The following is a 17,705-nucleotide window of genomic DNA, read 5'->3' as shown; positions in this document are numbered from 1 at the left end:
AGGTTTTGTAATGGCAGCAAAGACTGGAGCAGGAAGGGGGACGTGATGAAAGGCATCCCGATGCTGTGGGACCTCCAACACCATGGTTGCCCTTTCCCCTCCATGGCTCTGGTGCCAACAGCCATAGGGTGAGGTAGACCCAGGCATGAGATTTGTGGTGGGGAGCGAGAAGGAAAGCAATGGCGCATCCTGCTTCATGGGAAGCGCCTGGGTTCTGAAAGCTCATTCTTGGTTTTCTTGCACCCAGCAGAGCCTGGGCATAAAGCAACCAGAGCGAAAAGCCACTACCTTCCTTCAAACGTCAGTCTTGGGCCCATATTTTCTGTATAATTACAGCTAGAAATGAGCCCATTTCCTCTGGTATTGGACTTCCCACATGATAGATGGTGACCAGAGAGAGAGCCTGAAGGCCATCGCCACCTCATTAAGTGGGAGAAGACCATTTCCTTCCGTTGGGGAATGAGATAAGAAGAGACCACCAGCCCAAACCCATCCCAGAGTCCTGCAGGGTGGCTGAGCCTGGAGACATCACCTCCCAAGCCAGGCTTCCTGTCGTGATAAGGGAAAATGAGTCTTGCCCAGCAATTATGGGACATTCAGGCTGGAGATGACCAATTCATCCAGCTCAGGGCTGTGGCTCAGACACACGCATGTTTTGCGAAATGGGACATGTGACAGGATGTTCATGGGAAGCACCCAGCATCTCCCTGCTGTCCAACCCACTGGCATTGGATGCAAGCGGTATTTTAAAGTCCTTTGGCATTAATGAATCTATTCTTGGGTTGTAGAATGTGGGAAGAGCCAGGCCTTTCTTTCATTCACAGCTTATGCACACAGGAGGCTCTCCTCGTAGAAGGCAGTTCTGCTGTCTCCCAATAAGCCCAGTCAGGCAGATCATACCCTGATAAAGTCAACATATAAAGATATTCCAAAAGGAAACAGCATTCACTGCAAAAGGGAGCAATAAATCCATGTGGTATTGTGTTGTTTCACTATATGCAGAACTAATTATTGGAGTAAGTCTGTATTTTATCCTGCTTTACACCAAGCCTTTTATTTTCATTTGCAGGAGCTTTGTGCAGCCTGTGCACAGCACTCCATGGGTTACAGGTGAGACCAGGGTGGTGATGAGGTGATGGCCACTGTCTTATCAGCTTGCTCCCTAGCAGAACCTCTCCGGCATCAGGCATTTTTCTCATTTTCTCCTCTCCACCAGGGAATAGGAGCATTTCTGAGATGCCAGGAGAGCTTGCTTGAAGAACATGTCATTTGTCACCTAGGCATCAGCAGCTCTCAAAATGCGTCATGGCCAACCTCATTTTAGCCTCCTGTTTGGACCCATGGTGACAATGGCTGTGTGCAGGACAAACTCCTTGGGAAGATGAGCTGCTCATCACCTGGCAAGTTCAGCTGCATAGCTTCCTATTTTTATGATCCACCCAGCTGTTTAGTGGGTCATCTGCCCAGTTTCTACCTATGACACTGCTGCAGCTTCCTTCCCATATTATTCAGCTGGTTTGCACCAGCCCATTAAAATTACAGTCATCAAATGGAAAGTCTTAATTGCTCCATTCATTATCATCAGTGGTCATATCTGGCAATTTATTTGCTTGGGAACTCCCCACAGGCTTTTAGACTATATCAAAATTAGCTGGTTTGACACTAATGTGAGGATGGTTGGAGGAAGGAATGACATCAACACAGGGGACCCCTTGCAATGACCCCAGCTCATGGCAACATTTGGGCATTTACTGACCATGCAGCTACCCTGAATTAGGACAGAGGATCCATCAGAATCAATGCTGGTTTTAAGTTGACAACTACACAGGGTCCACCACAATCAATGCTGGTTTTAAGCTGACAGCTTTGGAGCAGGGGGAATCCTCGTGGTTCCAGAGCATCGTGATTTTTAAGGATTAAGGAGAGCTTCCCCTTCACTGACAGTTGCTTCTTTGCTGCTTAAATGAGGATGTCAGTAGGAGACAGCAAAACCATGGCCTGTTTTGTAGGACACATCAGAAACATGATGTTCTGCATGGGGTAGTGATACCTGAAGAAGGTCTCACATTTCAATGGGAGAGTCCCCCTAGATATTCGTCCTAGGATTACCACATGCAGCACAGCCCACTCTTCTCAGCCTCATCCTATCTGCACCATCCAGAGAAAAAGGGAGAAATGAAGTCTCTTTGGACTGAAGTAAACCTGTAAACCTTCTTTCTTTCTGCAGTGCAAAGACTCGATATACACAACCAAGTGCACCAATGAAACAGGATTTTCTCCTTTCAAAGCCTCCAGCTGATGGGAACATCCCCGAGGATATGAACAGGGCAATGATAAGGCAAACGCATGCATAAACTGGTGGTATGGACTGCTAGAAACTCAAGTCAAATAGCAGGTCTCTCAGGAGTGGATAGGAGTTGGCATTTGGATCTTGTAAGGTCTGTGGCTACCAAAGAATTGGAGTTTGGCCTTTTCAGTTGAAACCCTTTGTTCCTCATAGTAATCCTGTATTAACATTTGCCAGGTTTACCACTTCTTCCCCTTTAAACCTGTCCATGACTTCACTTAGTCACGGGCAAGCCAATACAACGACACAGGAGTCCCTAGAATCATATACCTGCTTTTCCACGTCTCCACCGCTGGCCTGTGTTGCATCACTTTATCACTGACTCCTTTACAGCCTGAAGTTTGTCATCAGTGCAGCAACTTGCAATTTCAACAGCAAGCACACCGTTCCTGGCCTTCCCACACCCACATTCATTATTCAACTGTCAAAATCACCTTATGCAATGCCTCAGATTCTCCCTTCAAAGTGAAGAAGTAAAACTGACAAAGCTGTAGGTGAAACGTTGCCTCTTACTGATACAAGTCAGGGGCTGAGCCCTACAAAGGACCCTGGAGAGCATCAGACCTTCCACAAGGGTTGTGTAAAGAGCTTGTCTGCCTTGCTCCTCATCACAGTATCTGGGCTGGGGATCAGCTGAGCTTTGGTTATGCATCAGCTAATTACAAGGGCCTGCAGCTCTACCAGGAATGAGGGGTGGTGAGTCAGGAGGGAAACGCATTCCTTCAGCTCAGCACCTGCACTGCCACAGGATGGTGCTCTAGGACCATTTACCTCCTCCTCTTTGTTTTGAAGAAGACTTCCTATTGTCACAAAAAGCAGGACATCTCCAACCCCACAGGGTTAACCTCCTACTGAGATTAGGAATTTAAAACAACTGCATGAACACATACAGCGATTTGCCCTTAAAGCTCTTTTCAGGCCCTTTTACCATTTCTCCCAAGCCTGGTAAACCCAATAGATATCTTTCATAGCAGCTTTTCTCAACCCCCCCTGCCTTTTATAGTATATGCCTCACAACAGGAAAAAACCCAAAGCCTGTTGGTAACTCAGCTTCTAGGATGTCTTGATTTTCTAACAGATTTGAGCAGAAAATCTGTTCAGATTTAGGTTTTTGCAAAGTGCTTCTGAAGTAGTGGAAGTTGGAAGCAGGTTTCTATGAGAGCGAGAAGCAGGCAACAGAACTCTCCCCAAACCCAGTTCATCAAAGATTTGACAGGACCTGTTTTGATACTACCCAATGTACTAAATAAGCTGCTAAAGCCAGACCACAACTCCCACATCAACAACCAAAAGGAAGGCTGATGCAGAGTATCTGCCCATGAAAGAAAGGCCCCTTAATCCAACAGTAACAAATGTTATATGCTATAACAAATGTTATATCCATCCATGCTGCATCCAGCCACTGCCCCAGCCCATAGCAGTACAGCTTGGCTAAATGTGAGAGCAGCTGATGGCTTCGATTGCTGTTGATCCTGTAAAAACCAGGAGCTGTGTAAGCTGGTAGTGGCCAGAGGAGGGCACAGCTACACTATGGTTGCAGGTTGGTTGGGATAGGCGGGGTGCCCTGGGCTGTTGGAAGTCATAGAATGGTTTGGGTTGGAAAGGACCTAAAGCTCATCCAGTCACAACCCCCTGCCACGGGCAGGGACACCTTCCACTAGAGCAGGTTGCTCCAAGCCCTGTCCAACCTGGCCTTGAACATTACCAGGGATGGGGCAGCCACAGCTTCTCTGGGCACCCTGCGCCAGCGCCTCAGCACCCTCACGGGGAAGAGCTTTTTTCCTTATATCCAACCTAAAACTCCCCTGTTTTAGTTTGAGCTCATCACCCCTTGTCCTGTCACTACTGCAAGTGGCTGAGGCGCAGATACACATGCATCAGCTGTGAGCATGTCTCTAAACATTCAGTCTAGAGAAGAGAAAAGACTGAGAGGGAATCTCATTAGTGCATATAAATATCCCTGGATATTTATGGAGAATGGTGCCAGACTCTTTTCAGTGGTGCCCAGCGACAGGACAAGGGCCAATGGCCATAAACTAAAACAGAACAAGTTTCACTTCAACATGAGGAAGAACTTCTGCGTGCTAAGGGTGGGAGAGCCACTGAACAGGCTGCCCACGGAGGTTGTGGAGTCTCCATCTCTGGAGACATTCAGAACCTACCATGGACATATTGCTGTGTAACCTGCTCTGAGCAGCCCTGCATTGGCAGGGGTTGGACTGGATGATCTCCAGAGGTCCATTCCTACCGTAATGATTCTGTGAGATGCTCCAATGTAGGTTACTGTCTGCAGCAAGCTGGGCTTTTAAAACAATGAACAGCCCAAAATAAACTGAAATAAAGTATGCTTTGTAAGGTTAACTAAGGTCAGTTAAAACTGCTGGTTATCAGTGACTGCTGAAAGCACTCTCATTTTGAAAGGTTGTTTTAATTTTATAATCTTTAGTAATAGAGGACCTAATATAACATTGTCAAGGGCAAATTTTGTGTTAGGTGTCTGAGTTGCTGTTTGCTTTCAGCCAAGGGCAGGGGTGGTGCAGACCAGGCTGAGCTCCATGGCCTTGCTCCTGGATCCATGGGCTGTAGCACTGGTAGTGTAGCTCTGACTTCTTTCCCTGTCTTCTGGGCTGGGCTAACTTGACTGCATGGCATTTTGTGTGGAATTTAAACACATCTGTCTGCTTCAGTAGACAGCTCTGAGGGCTCGATAGAGGTTTCTGAATAGCAGACACGATTTAAATGCCTTCTTAATTTCTCACCCTTTTTGGTTTTAATTAAAAACGTGGCAGTTGCTTGTTGAAAAAGCAGAGACCTGTGTTGCATAAATGCATTTAAATCTATATCACATGTGTTTCTGTTGTAATACTATTGCCCAGAATTGGTGGAGCTCAGCAGCGCTTGGCAAATGGAAAGTGTTTGCAGCCAAGTGATGTAGAGAGAATGATGAACTCGGGCAATGAGCTCTCAAGCAGACCCCTCTGACTACCTAGGGCTGCTTAAAACCTGGCTGTAGTGTGAAGGCATGGGTGAAAAACTATGAAGAAAGAGGCAGAAAGGCTCCTTTGTTCCGTGCTGCTGTTGTAACCTGATGTGCTGCCTTCACAGGTTGCCGTCTGACAGCCAGGGGAGGGAATGGGAGAGTGTTCAGCCTGTTACTGGGTATCACCAAACGGCTTCACCCTCCTTTGAATGTGACCACATTAGAGGAGTGCCCTTTGGCTACTTGGTGGAGAGCACAACTTTATTACTCCTCTCCAAGTAGGCAGATCTGGAGCAGGCATAAGTCATCCTCATGTCTGCTGACGCCAGGGAAGTTATGCCACTTCAGAGCTGCTGTCTCCAATTCTATTATTACTTTTCTCCCAAGCTGGCTCCAAGACAGTCTACTTGCTTCATTTTTGCCTTCAAACCTTTTGTGTTTCTTAAAAGATGCTTCCTTGCTGTGCAAAATGAACTGAATTTGGCGTCTTGTGGCCTAAGCTTGTCACAAGCGACAGACTTGGGGGCATCCGTTCCAATGCATGTCATAGCTGATATCAAAACCAGAAAATCACTGCAAATCAAATAACTTCTGCTATGTTCCGATAGTGATGCATCACTCTGAATGGCTGAGTGCTCATGGCAGTGGCACTGTGGATCCCTGGTAGCCTGTGAGTTTTGTGCTGTGAAGGAGTGTGTGCCTGCCTGGGGCTTGCCTTGCTGCAGCTCCCTCCTGCTCCCTGAACCCAATGGCCACATGATGGAGCACCGGGAATTGCTGAGCTACAGTTTACAAATGCACAAAGAATGATTTAGGGTCAATTTAATTGGGATTTATTGGTGCATGAGGTCATAAACACCTCAGTTTGTGAGTAGTTGAATGTCCTGCTGCATTCAACAGTATGGTCGAGGGGTGCCCTGACAATCCCAGTGTTTGCTGGTAGTTTATTGATTCACTGTTAGTCATCTTATAGTTGTCTCAGTTGTTTTGCGATCCACTGTGGGGAGCTGAGCATGTGTTAACCAGTGCAGGTTGAAGCAGAGCTTGTCTTTCCATGGCTGTTGTACAACTGGGGACTTTCACCTCCAAGTCAAGTGTGAAAAGGCATGAAGGAAAAAGAAAAACCCAAAGCAAAAGCAGGTAGTTAGAGGCAGTAGAGGCTTTATTATGTGATATATTGGTCATATACCATAGAGAATAAAGTAATGCAGACTGTAGAGCAAGTACTTTCTTACTTGCAGCTGGTACATCAGAAGTGGATGGTTAAGTAGAAAGTGCTTCACACAGTAGACTGCCTTGACTTTGAAAGTCAGGTCCTACATTTACTTCTCTAATTTCTGTTGGTTGCATATAGAACAAAGTACAGAATTAAAACCCCATTTCTTTACAAAGTCTCCTCTGGAGCAAAGTTAAAAGCAGAAAGAAAACTGTATTCTTAGCAATATTATCATGGAAGGATCTATTTTTGTTGGTGCTGGGCTAGCTGAGGCCACTTTGACGACTCAATGCCATCCATGTGAGTGATTATGCCCATGGTAAACTCACATATCCTTTACACTGGCAGCCATGGAAAAACTGTCTTCATGTGGTCAAGATCTGAGCCCACTGTAGATGATAGGAGACTGTAGATACGAAGCTATGAGTCCTTTAAATTTAATATAGAGTCTAACGTGGAGAGGATTAAATAAGGGCTGGTTTGTGAAGGTGCTGTCTGCAAGCCCCAGAGATCGCAGCAGGAGAAGAGTCGTGCTTCAGAAAGCTGTGTCTCTGAGCTCAGCTATGGTGTCCATCTTGCTCTTCGTTGCCTGGTTGTTCTGTGGGCACCTCCATGGAGCTTAGTGCTGCCCACAGTTGTACTGGTAACTGTTGGACCACTGGTAAGTATAAGGACACGAGCTGTGCTGGTACAAGCGGGTCGGAGTGCATACCTGAGGGCATCTTGTAATGCCTGAGTGGCCACACTGTGACACGCAGAGGTTCTCCCCACCCTGCACAACGGACTGAGGAAATGCCATGGTGCACAGATCAGGAGACCTGGTGCTACAGGAGGAAGAGTGGCCTTCCACAACGTGTGTCTCAACACACCGTGATGAGCATGGTAGGGAGCACCTGGGGATGCTCTGCACTGTCTTCCTCAGCCTGCACCCCTTGGGGACCTTGGAAGCACATGGTGCACATGGCGTGTACTTCACCGGGCAGGGGTTGTGGCACCGCGTGTACACCGGTGTGGTACACTTTGTTGCACCTGGAATATAGTACTGCTGCTTGTATTGGTACCCGTAATAAGACATCGTTCTGGGGTGGAGATGAACCTACAAAATGAAGTAGGGAAAAAAGGTAAATCAATTCCCTGGTATCTGACAAGCTGCCTCTCTGCTGTGGAGCTTGCTGCTGACTCTCAGCCTTCATCTCTAGCAGAAACTGCACGGCATCGCATTTAACTAACGATCTCTCATAGCTTCAGATGTTATGTGGAGCTATTATCCCTAGAAGAAGGGCAGTTTCAGCCATAGCTGCAAAGTGACCTGTGTGCTCCAGCTAGTGACGCAATGGAGTATCCGGGATTAGTGCTGAGGTTCTCATCTTTTTGCGACAAGGGCTATCATTTATTTTCTTTGCAGACGCTTCAGTTTAAACTGGAATTGGTTTCTGCTGGCACAAGGTAAAGCAAAAGAAAGTATTGCCCTTCTTTGTGCTAATTTAAATTGCAGAACAGAGGATTGTTATCTCTGTAATTGGCAGGCAGAGCTCTGTTTTTGAAAGCCTCATGTTCTTTAAGGATGGAGTGACCTTTGAGAGTCTGACTCAAGCTGCCAGTATCCCATATGAGGAGAAAAGGTAACTCTTTGCATCTCAGGATGTAGCTGAGGCTACTCTGCACTCTGCTGCCTCTTGCTGTTTCTTAGTTTGCTCCACTAGAAGCTGGGGAGCAAAAGGCTGCAAGAATCACAGGAGGAGTCTGCTCAGGTCTGCACTTGAGTTAGCCTGTGGAGCATCCCGTACTGCCAGGGCTGAAGTGCTCCTGGCATGGAGATGATCTTCCTTGAAGGCAGGAGAGTGCAGGGTCTGTTTCATCTCTTAGGGCCTGGCTATGGCACATCAGAGCTGCCTCTGCCATACCTGGAATGGATGAGGTGTCCATTCCAAAGATGTGATTGAGCATGGTGAAGTGCTGAGACCTTGGATTTCCTAATTAAAATCTGCCTGTAAATCAGCTTTCCTCAGCAGCAGCAAATGGCACTTCGGTGTCTGCACTTTGCAATTTGGTGGCAGCTGCTTCTGCAGATATACAGGACTATAACAAGCAGCTCACAAGGATCAGGTCCCAGCTACTGTAGATCAACATGATTTGTTTAGAAAGCTGATAATTAACTGCAGACATGACAGAAATACCAGGCAGGTTTGGATCTTGCTATGTTTTGAAAGGGGGGGAGGTAATATCAGCTCTTGTAAAGAAGAATCCCCCCCGGAAAAATGTGTCTAAAAGGGGTCTCAAATATGCAGAAGCCAAAACTTCCTTCAGTTATTCAAGATAAAAAAGCCTCTGTGGTATTATAGAAATAACCTACATCAGTCTCTGATTCAGATAGTAAAGGTCAGGATATTTACTGCCAACAGAAACGGTTCCTTGAACTACTAAAAGAAGTGGTCTCTAACACAGGAGAAATTTAAAATTCAAAGTTTTCTTCAAAGAAAATGAAAGCTATGAGTACCTAAATAGCCAGATCAAAGTGGAAACATCACATCCCAAATTGGGTGAGATTCTGTAAATCTCACGCTCAACTTTAAAATCCTGTATCTGTCTCTGTCTCAAAAAAACCCAACAAACAACCTTTAAAAGAACCAACCCTCTTAATTTGCAGTGTCAAAGCATTTCTGTAAGATCTGGATTCAAGTTCAAAGTAGCAACAAAAAGATATTTTGCTAGTTAGAAAGAGAAATAGGGAAAAAACTTACCGAGCTCCCAGTGGAGAGTAAGAACTGGATTGAAAGCTTGGCAGTGTGTGTTTTTATATGGTCTTTTACAGCGCAAGGAAAACCTGAGCCACTGTGTATCAAATCCTAATTAAATACAGGAGAGAATTAATATGTTGTTATCCCTGAATGCCATGAAATGCATCTCACACCCTCTGGGTTTTTTCCATTTTAAATCTCCCATAGGGAGAATAAAACCTGCTTTTTATTCCACTGACGTCAATAATTATGTGAAGAAATCTGTCCTTCTTCTCTTAAAGTTTCTTTGAGCAGATTGGTGAACTGGAAGCAGCAGGTTGGAGTGGGCAATGATCATCGTTACTCAGTTTTCCCTTTTGTTCATTTAAATGCAGGTAGGCAGCGTGGGGGCATTGAGGAATGTGGCTTTGTCAAGGGAGAGATGTACCCAAAGCTTGGTGCTCATTGTATGGCTCTTCAAACTTAATAAGAGTCATTCCCTGATTTTATTAGGCTTTGCATTTGGTAGGGTTTTATGGCTGGAAATGAGGGCAGTGGAAGGTATTCAGGCAAGCCCATATTGCATCTTGGTGGGGTGAAAAACTCCCAGGGCTGTGTCCAAGACTTGTCCTGTGGCAAATAAAAATCTCTTTGGAAGCTGGCATAGCTCACTTGCAAGGAATCATGGTTTCCTGAGGGTTTAAAAGATGGTTTTGTGCTTTCTACAGGCAGTTGTGGTCCTACAGACACTCTGATTTGATCAGCAATTGTGTTGGTGACATGCTTGGGTTTCTTTGGGGAGAAATAAAGAATTACAGTGTTGGACTAGAATATCTGAAGGGAGCCTACAAAGGCACTGGAGAAGGACTCTTCACCAGGGGCTGCAGCAACACGACAAGGACTAATGGGTTCAAACTTAACCAGGGGAAGTTCAGGTTGGATATAAGGAAGAAGCTCTTTCCTGTGAGGGTGGTGGGGCACTGAAAATGTTGTCCAGAGAAGCTGTGGCTGCCCCATCCCTGGCAGTGTTCAAGGCCAGGTTGGCCAGGGCTTGGAGCAACCTGATCTAGTGGAAGGTGTCCCTGCCCATGGCAAGGTGTTGGAGCTAGATGATCTTAAGGCCATTTCCAACCCAAACCATTCTATGACTCTATGGCATCCCAGTGATAGCAAAGGGGGGAGTTTTTGTTTGTAATGACCCCATTATCTTATCCTGTGACCATCCCAACAACTGCTGGTTTGCATCCAGACCTCAGCTGTGCCTGTGCAGATGTTGCCTGTACGTGTACCTTGTGCTTGTCAATCAGAAGGCAAACTGCTACCTACACGTGATGTAATTAGTAGCCTTTGACGTCTTGAGACGCATCCTTTAAATTGGGTGTGTGAAGGTGTTCATCATAATGGAGTTCAGTTTGAAGAGCGTGGCTCATGTAAAACATTAATGAGCATTTGTACGGAGTTTTAAAAGGTCCTGTTATGAAGATGCTATTTAATGTCTCTGTCAGTGCTATTGTGTTATATATGGGTAAACATAGGTCTGCACAAACATGGCACCTGCGAGGACCATCTTAATTTATCAGTAGAGCAAAGCTGAGGTGTGGGGCAAGAATAGGCCATGATTCAGGTCACGTCATGAGGGATGACTGTGGTTTAACAAACTTAGAATCACAGAATCATAGAATGGTTAAGGTTGGAAAGGACCTTAAGGTCATCTAGTTCAAACCCCCAAGTTTAATGTTCTTGCCCTTTTTCCAGCTCAGAGTATCTCTTTAGAAAAAGGCTCACTGAAAATAGTGGTTTACCTCCTGGATATTACAAAACTAGTAAATATAATAGAAGTGTGTCTATTATAAAGGGGAATATATCTATAATCATGAATACTGACTCCTGTTGCAACCCCCTTTTTTTAAGACCAAATGATGGATATAGGCAGAAAGCTCAATGCTTTATCTTGATACCACATGTTAACCAATAGCTGCTGCCATCTACTTCAAGGGAGAATATTGTTCCCAGTAGAATGCACTGTCCAATTAGTTAAGTTTAATTCAGAGGTAATGCTCAGAGGCAGGAGCTTTTCCATCACTGCATTTAATTTGGTGTATTTGCCTGAGTGTGGCAGGTCATTGCTCTTCACCTTTCCAGTACATAGCTCATAATAAAACATGAGACCCTCAACTGCTGTGTAATAATTCTTTGCAATGGAAAAATCGTTTTTTCCTCTCTGGTTCTCAACCTTCTTGGTGAATTTGTGGCTCATGGCTTAATGTTGATGTATGAGCTTTGAAATAGAATGATGAGAAATATCAGGACCAGCTGATAAGATTGAGAGCGCCCTGTTTCTGTAGCTGTTCACATCTATAAAATTCAAAGCACCTAATGGAAGGCTAAGTTATGGGAAAGCGTGTAATTCTCTGCAGAATAATGTAGTGATGCTGATGGTTTGAGGATGGGCCTGTGGGAAATTATAGGTTTGGTTAAGGGTATAAGGCAACAGTTTTGGAGCTCTTCTATGGAGAACAGGCATCAAGGCTGACCTTGAATGTTTGCAATATGTCTGAAGCCTGTCCTGATATTTGGTAAGGTGGGCATTACCCATGGGATATCTGAAGCCTTGTTCATAAGAAAAATCATGCATCACAATAGTATAATGCAATCTTCTAATGCAAAAAACTGTTCCACACTCTCATAGTCACAAGTTCAACTCTCCTGCAGCTGCTGTCTCTTCATAGGCTTTGTGGTATTTAAGATAACTTTAGGATTAAGTTGGAAAAACCTCAGTGTCTTCTCATGTCTGTATTCGTTGTTAGGAAATGAAACGTGCTGAGCCTCTCAAGGTTACAGTCTATTTAGCTGTAGTATGGTAGTTCTAAAGCAGATCACACATACCTGGTTTGGGGGGAGAATCCAAGAGAAATGGATGAAGCTCTGAGCCTCAAATTACTTTCATACATTTTCCTAGTCAGCCTGATGAAGAGAACAGCTTTTTGGGCACAAAATCCTTATTAGCCATAGACCATGTAATTGATGTAATTATTTCTAAGCCTCACTTGCTGTGGTGTGCACACTAACCCACACACGTTTTCAGTTTTAAACTTCGATATTTGTTGTGGTGTTTCAGTGAGCTCAGGGATGGATTGACATCTTGATATCTGCTGTTTTGGCCAGTATAATCAAATGGATGTCTTCAGAGAGCTCCCTGCTTTTGTGGTGAGCTCTAACTTGGTCCTTTAAGGTTTTACACAGCTTTCCTATGTATCCTTACAGACAGAGGACTATTAAAGTCTTCAAGAATCTTAATGTATCAGTTGAATACAGAATAAATGTGTCCTGTCAGCACTTCTGAGTGATTGAAGATGTTGACGGCTCTGGTGTTCTTTTTATCTCACGATGAATACAAAGATGGTGGGGTTTGTGTTTAGTATCTTGAGTTTTTAAGGTGTTGGGGTTTGATTCTCAAGCTTGTTTTAACTAGTAAATTGAGTTGATATGTGCACTGTTTAGTTTCCTTATGGACTCACTCTTTAGGTGCTGAGTTTTGGTTCACTGGTTGACTCATCACTTTTGTTTCCTTGTCCTCTCTGGTAGTGAGCTGGCAGTTGTAATACTCTTGTTAAAAAAAATAGATATGTCAACATCAGATGTTCAGAACATTAATGAGCGTTTATGATGTGCTTTGAAATGCTTTCAGAAAGCTTTGACATGCCTGATGTCAGTGTTGTTAACCTTTATACTCAGATAAATGGATGCTGCAGTGACATTAACCCCAAGCAGTCGGCAGCAGAGAAGGCAACAAACCCCAGCAGTGTGGATTCTTCTCACATTGGGTTGAAGATCTTGACTTTTCAAGACAAAATTACTAGTGTATTTCCAAAATAAGACTTAATACTTAATTTTATCTTCTGCTGGCTAACTTCAAAATAGTAATTAGGTATTGAATTCCAATGTTTTTGAGCAATTACTGTAGGGGAAGTTGCTACCCAGTCTAAGCTGAGATAAAGACATGTTGCAATTCACATGGTTATCTTCAATTATAGAAAAGGCAGAGCCAATTTGCCAGAGGAATTACAGATAACTTGTGTCATCCTCAAACATAGTGACACTATGAAGATAAATCTCAGTATGCAATTAAAGTAGGAAAGCACCCCAGTCATTTCCCACTGCTGAGATCTTGAGGTTTCTACTCAACAGCAGCATGTAATGCTGTCCTTCAAATCAAATATTTGCTGCCAATCTGATAATATAGAAGATGTTTCCCTTGAGATGCCTTAGAAGGAGGCAACTTAAGTTCTGCAGTGTTACCATATACACTTCTAACTCTACAAAACGAAGGCTTTTCCTTGCAAGAACATGCTGCTGGGAGGAAGGAAGAAGGCTTTGTGAGATTTAGTCTAATAGAGGAGCCCAAGTCCTCTCTATTACTACAGAAGTAGAAAAATGTCTTTGTTTTGAAGTACGATGAAGTGTAAATCAGAATGAACAAGTTGCTACCCCCTGTAGTCGGGAGGGAGTGTCTGTATACCACACGCCATTGCCATTCCTGGCATCTGTTGACTCTACAGTTGAGTGTCAGAAGTCTTCCTTCCCATTCTGGTGTTTAACACGGATGATAACCCCACACCAGCAGCTGCAATTCATCAGCCTTTGGGATGCCAAACTGCATCTTCCACTCGTTGTTCTATATGTGCAATGTGCATTATTAGAATGGCTTTAGGTGCTTCTTTACTGAAGAAGCAACTCACTGGAAAAATTGCCTGACAAGGTCTTGCTTAAGTCACGCCCTATTTATTGTCATTTTGCCATTCCTCTAATCAGGTCATGATTTATAGGTTCATATTATGAGACATTTGATTTCATGTAAATATGGCCTTAGCTTTTTTTTCCCTTTATTTTTTTGCGGCTAAAGCTTGCGTGTTGAAGGAAACTCATGCTCGGTGTCTAATTGGAAGAGCTTCACTGACTTACTTGGATATAGAACTCTATAAAATTCAGGATTTCTGCAGGGTGCCAGAGCTTTGGTCAGACTTTGCATTAGCCTCATTTCATCACATGAACCTGTCTACCCCTAGGCCGAGGACATGGGTTATCCCTCACTTTTGCAACTCTTTCTGGGCTGGACCAAATATGTTTTCTTCGAAGAAAATGGCTATTTGCCACCTGCCCAGGAACAAGATCATTCATCAAGCATAAACCATATAAACGTTTTATCTTTCTGCAAGGTGCAGGGCACAGTATCCCCTCTATATAAAGTTTTGAAAGAGCAGAGACCGGATAGCAGTAAAGTACAGGTCATATTGGGTAGGACAGACTAATAATTACAAAGAGCGATTTATTTAACATTCATTAACAAAGTTGAGTCTGAAAGAAATGTGTTTAGTAATCGATTAGAATGCTATGCACGTAGGTGATTCATGCTTTGGGCAGTTTAAGGGCAAGTATAAAAGTGCTCAGCAGCAGATCTTGTATGATCATTTCTCTTATTTCTCTTGTGAAGGAGGTAAGTTGCATCTAAATTCCTCTAACAAAGACTTTTTTTTTAGTTATAAATTAAGATGAATCCTGTGCAAATGTTTTGATATCAGCCTGAACTTTTCTTGATGTGAATCAATATGTTTCTGACTGTTCAGCTGTTGGCTTTGGTAAATGCATATCTGGATGATGAGCTCCGATCAGCTTTTCATGAGAACTCATTTCCAGGTCTTATTGCGTTCAAATACAAGATTTAAAAGAATCTTTTAGGAACTGAGCTATGAAAATTCTGCCTTTCCCTCTAGCTTGTTTTTAGTCTTTTATTATGATGTTTCATTGTGAAACTTAAAAGAACTTGTGCCTTCTTTTTATACTATTTGCTTGCTCTTCAGACTAGCCACCCCTGAACAATGGTGCACTCTCTAAGCCCATGCACTGATGGCAGTGCTTCTCCATGTGGGGTGGCTGTGCCACAGCCCGTTGCTGATAGCTGCAATGAGCCCTGTGTCCGTCAGTGTCCTGACTCCAGGGTGGTGATCTACCCTCCGCCGGTGGTTGTGACCTTCCCTGGACCCATCCTCAGCACCTTCCCTCAGCAGAGTGTCGTGGGATCTGCAGGAACCCCTGAAGTTGGAAGTGGATTTAGTGCTGCCCGTACTCCTGGGACCTCCCTTGTTTATGGTGGTGCCAGATGGGGACGGGGATACCCAATTGGAAACTGTAGACCATGCTAAACCTGCTGCTGCTGAAACAAGAATATCCAGGACATGTCAAACAGGATGTAGATAACGTGGCTGAGCTCCAGGGCACAGCATTTAGGAAGGGCTGAGCCATTTGGAGCTGCCATAAAATCCATCTGTAGCTGCTCAGATCTTCTGAAATATCCATTTACATCCTTCTTGGATTACTTCTGCTGTTTTTCTAATGCCTTCCTATTTTTCTAAGTACGTGCTCTATTCTTGATGCTATGGGACTATACTGCTAATTCCTTGGGGCTAATTCATTGTGGCAACGTAAAGGGATCTGGTATGACATTCATTTTAGGTCCCTTTTTTCTGTGGCAACTGATGCATAAAAGAGAGTCATGGAGTCAACTAGTCTCTGTTTCTGCACTATATGTGTCTTGCTCTGATCAGGGCTGAGTATCAACCCAGAGCTGCAACAGGGAAGCGCCACCAGTTATTACATGTATCATCTTGCATCAAACCACAGGTTGCAGGCAATTTGTAATCTGTACTATATAATCGTACCTCTGTATGATCTGCTTCTTTCATTAAACATGACATTGCAACATGTTACTGGCCTTGACGTATGTGTGCGTGTCTATGTGTGTTACCCTCTGCTCCTCCTAATTCAGGTGTCTTTGTCCTGCTGCACCAAACCGATGCCATCAGTCTGCTTCAGGACAGTGATACTGTTGAGAGATTTGGCTGTGGGTTGTGTGTACAGCTCCTTCCCACAACAAGTTCCATGCTGTAGCTGTCCCTTCACGAAACTGCTGCCCACATCTTTGCTTTCATTGCTCCAGGTCTTCCTCAATATTGGCTTTTCTGGAACAGTGCATGTTTCCTGGTGTGCTCAGGCTCAACCTCCCTGTCTAGGTGGTGAGATGCATGAGGGCAGAGGTGTGTGGTATTAACAAGAATAATGTGAAACCACATGTTAGGTAAAAGCAGCTGGTTTTGAGTGTATACGTTGAATTTCTGGCTTTATTGCTCTGCTCAATGTTCTACAACAATGTAAGCTATGCATGCGAAAATAGAATGTGATGTTCATTCATGGAATTTCCAGTTTCTTCAGGAATACATCAATAATAAACATTCCACAAGCTTCCCATGTGGCTGTATGTGTTTGAAATGTTATGTAGCGTGTTAACACTTTCTTACAGAAACTCTATAATTCAGCATCGCAAGGTGCTACGAGAATGTGGGATTATTTCATAGTAGTCACTCTTTGGAGAATTATTATCCTTATGTGTAAGGAAAACAAAGTAGACCAGGCATTGTAATAATGTGTAATTGAGTGTTGGTGAGCTTTAGAAGAGGTGATTAAACCAGATTCTCACCAACCACATAAGTCCTTCCCTGCAAAAGCGAAATCCCCCAAACCTCAAAAGCCAGACAAAGGAATCTTCATTGTTATGTTAATGGCACATTTGGAAATGAATTCAAAGTTATTACTGAGGCCTCTCCAGTTGCACTTTCCATGTACTAAGTTGAGACTTGCAGTTACCATGAAACAGCAAGTGCCAGTAACATCAGGAAATTTTGCCAGTGGATTTCTATGTGACTATTTATAATACACCTTTTATTCAGTTTGATATAATAGCTGCTCATGTGAAACGCTTTGAGGCTTTCAGAGAACTGAAGATATCAATTATCTTATTAAGAAGCTACCAATGTCTTTTTAAGATAAAAGCATTTGTTAATGGCTTTTAGGTCCATTATGGCATTATGGGAGAAGGATATTAATCTAAATATGGTGAATTTTGAAATGCTTTTCATTTCTGTCATTGTAAGGCCAATTTTCCTATACCAAGGTGCACTTTCCCTTCTCTTAAAAGCTTTGGTGTAATATTGCACTCTTAAAAGCTTCCAATCCAGTTTGTGCAATAATCAGGAGCCAAATTTCTCATTTTGGGCTAAGTTTACTTTTTTAAAAGGATTCTCCCTCTTGCAGTGAATCTTTGTGCTGGAGGCCTGTTCTGTAGCATGCCTCATGTGTGGGTTGCTCACAAGGTGCATTTAACTCGGTAATTTCCCACATGCATGCAATGAATACAACCTGTTCCAGACCAGCATTCAGAAGTTGAAATGAAATTAAAGGAGTTAGCTTCCTGTTAGCTAAATTAGCCATCCATCATCTAGTATGATAATATCAGGTACAGAGTTCCTCTAATCATTGACCTTTTCCTAAGCCTTAGGGTGTAAAACCCTACGAAACAGGGAAGATGCTCTTCACACACCACTGAATAAGAAT

General features: G+C 43.7%; 1 protein-coding gene across 1 annotated transcript; it reads left to right on the top strand.

Moving 5' to 3' along the window:
• The first annotated feature begins 15,122 nt into the window (after positions 1-15,122).
• LOC136004054 (feather beta keratin-like) lies at positions 15,123-16,216 on the top strand. The gene has a single exon (XM_065660165.1). It carries the CDS (start codon positions 15,137-15,139, stop codon positions 15,458-15,460), a length of 324 nt encoding a protein of 107 aa, XP_065516237.1. The 5' UTR covers positions 15,123-15,136; the 3' UTR covers positions 15,461-16,216.
• Positions 16,217-17,705: the final 1,489 nt, after the last annotated feature.

This window comes from Lathamus discolor, chromosome 24, assembly GCF_037157495.1.
Source record: "Lathamus discolor isolate bLatDis1 chromosome 24, bLatDis1.hap1, whole genome shotgun sequence".
Classification (NCBI taxonomy): domain Eukaryota; kingdom Metazoa; phylum Chordata; class Aves; order Psittaciformes; family Psittacidae; genus Lathamus; species Lathamus discolor.
This window is presented reverse-complemented; position numbering and strand designations above follow the sequence as displayed.

Coding starts and splice junctions, on each gene's coding strand:
- LOC136004054 (XM_065660165.1), top strand. CDS start 15,137: ATGGTGCACTCTCTAAGCCCATGCACTGATGGCAGTGCTTCTCCATGT.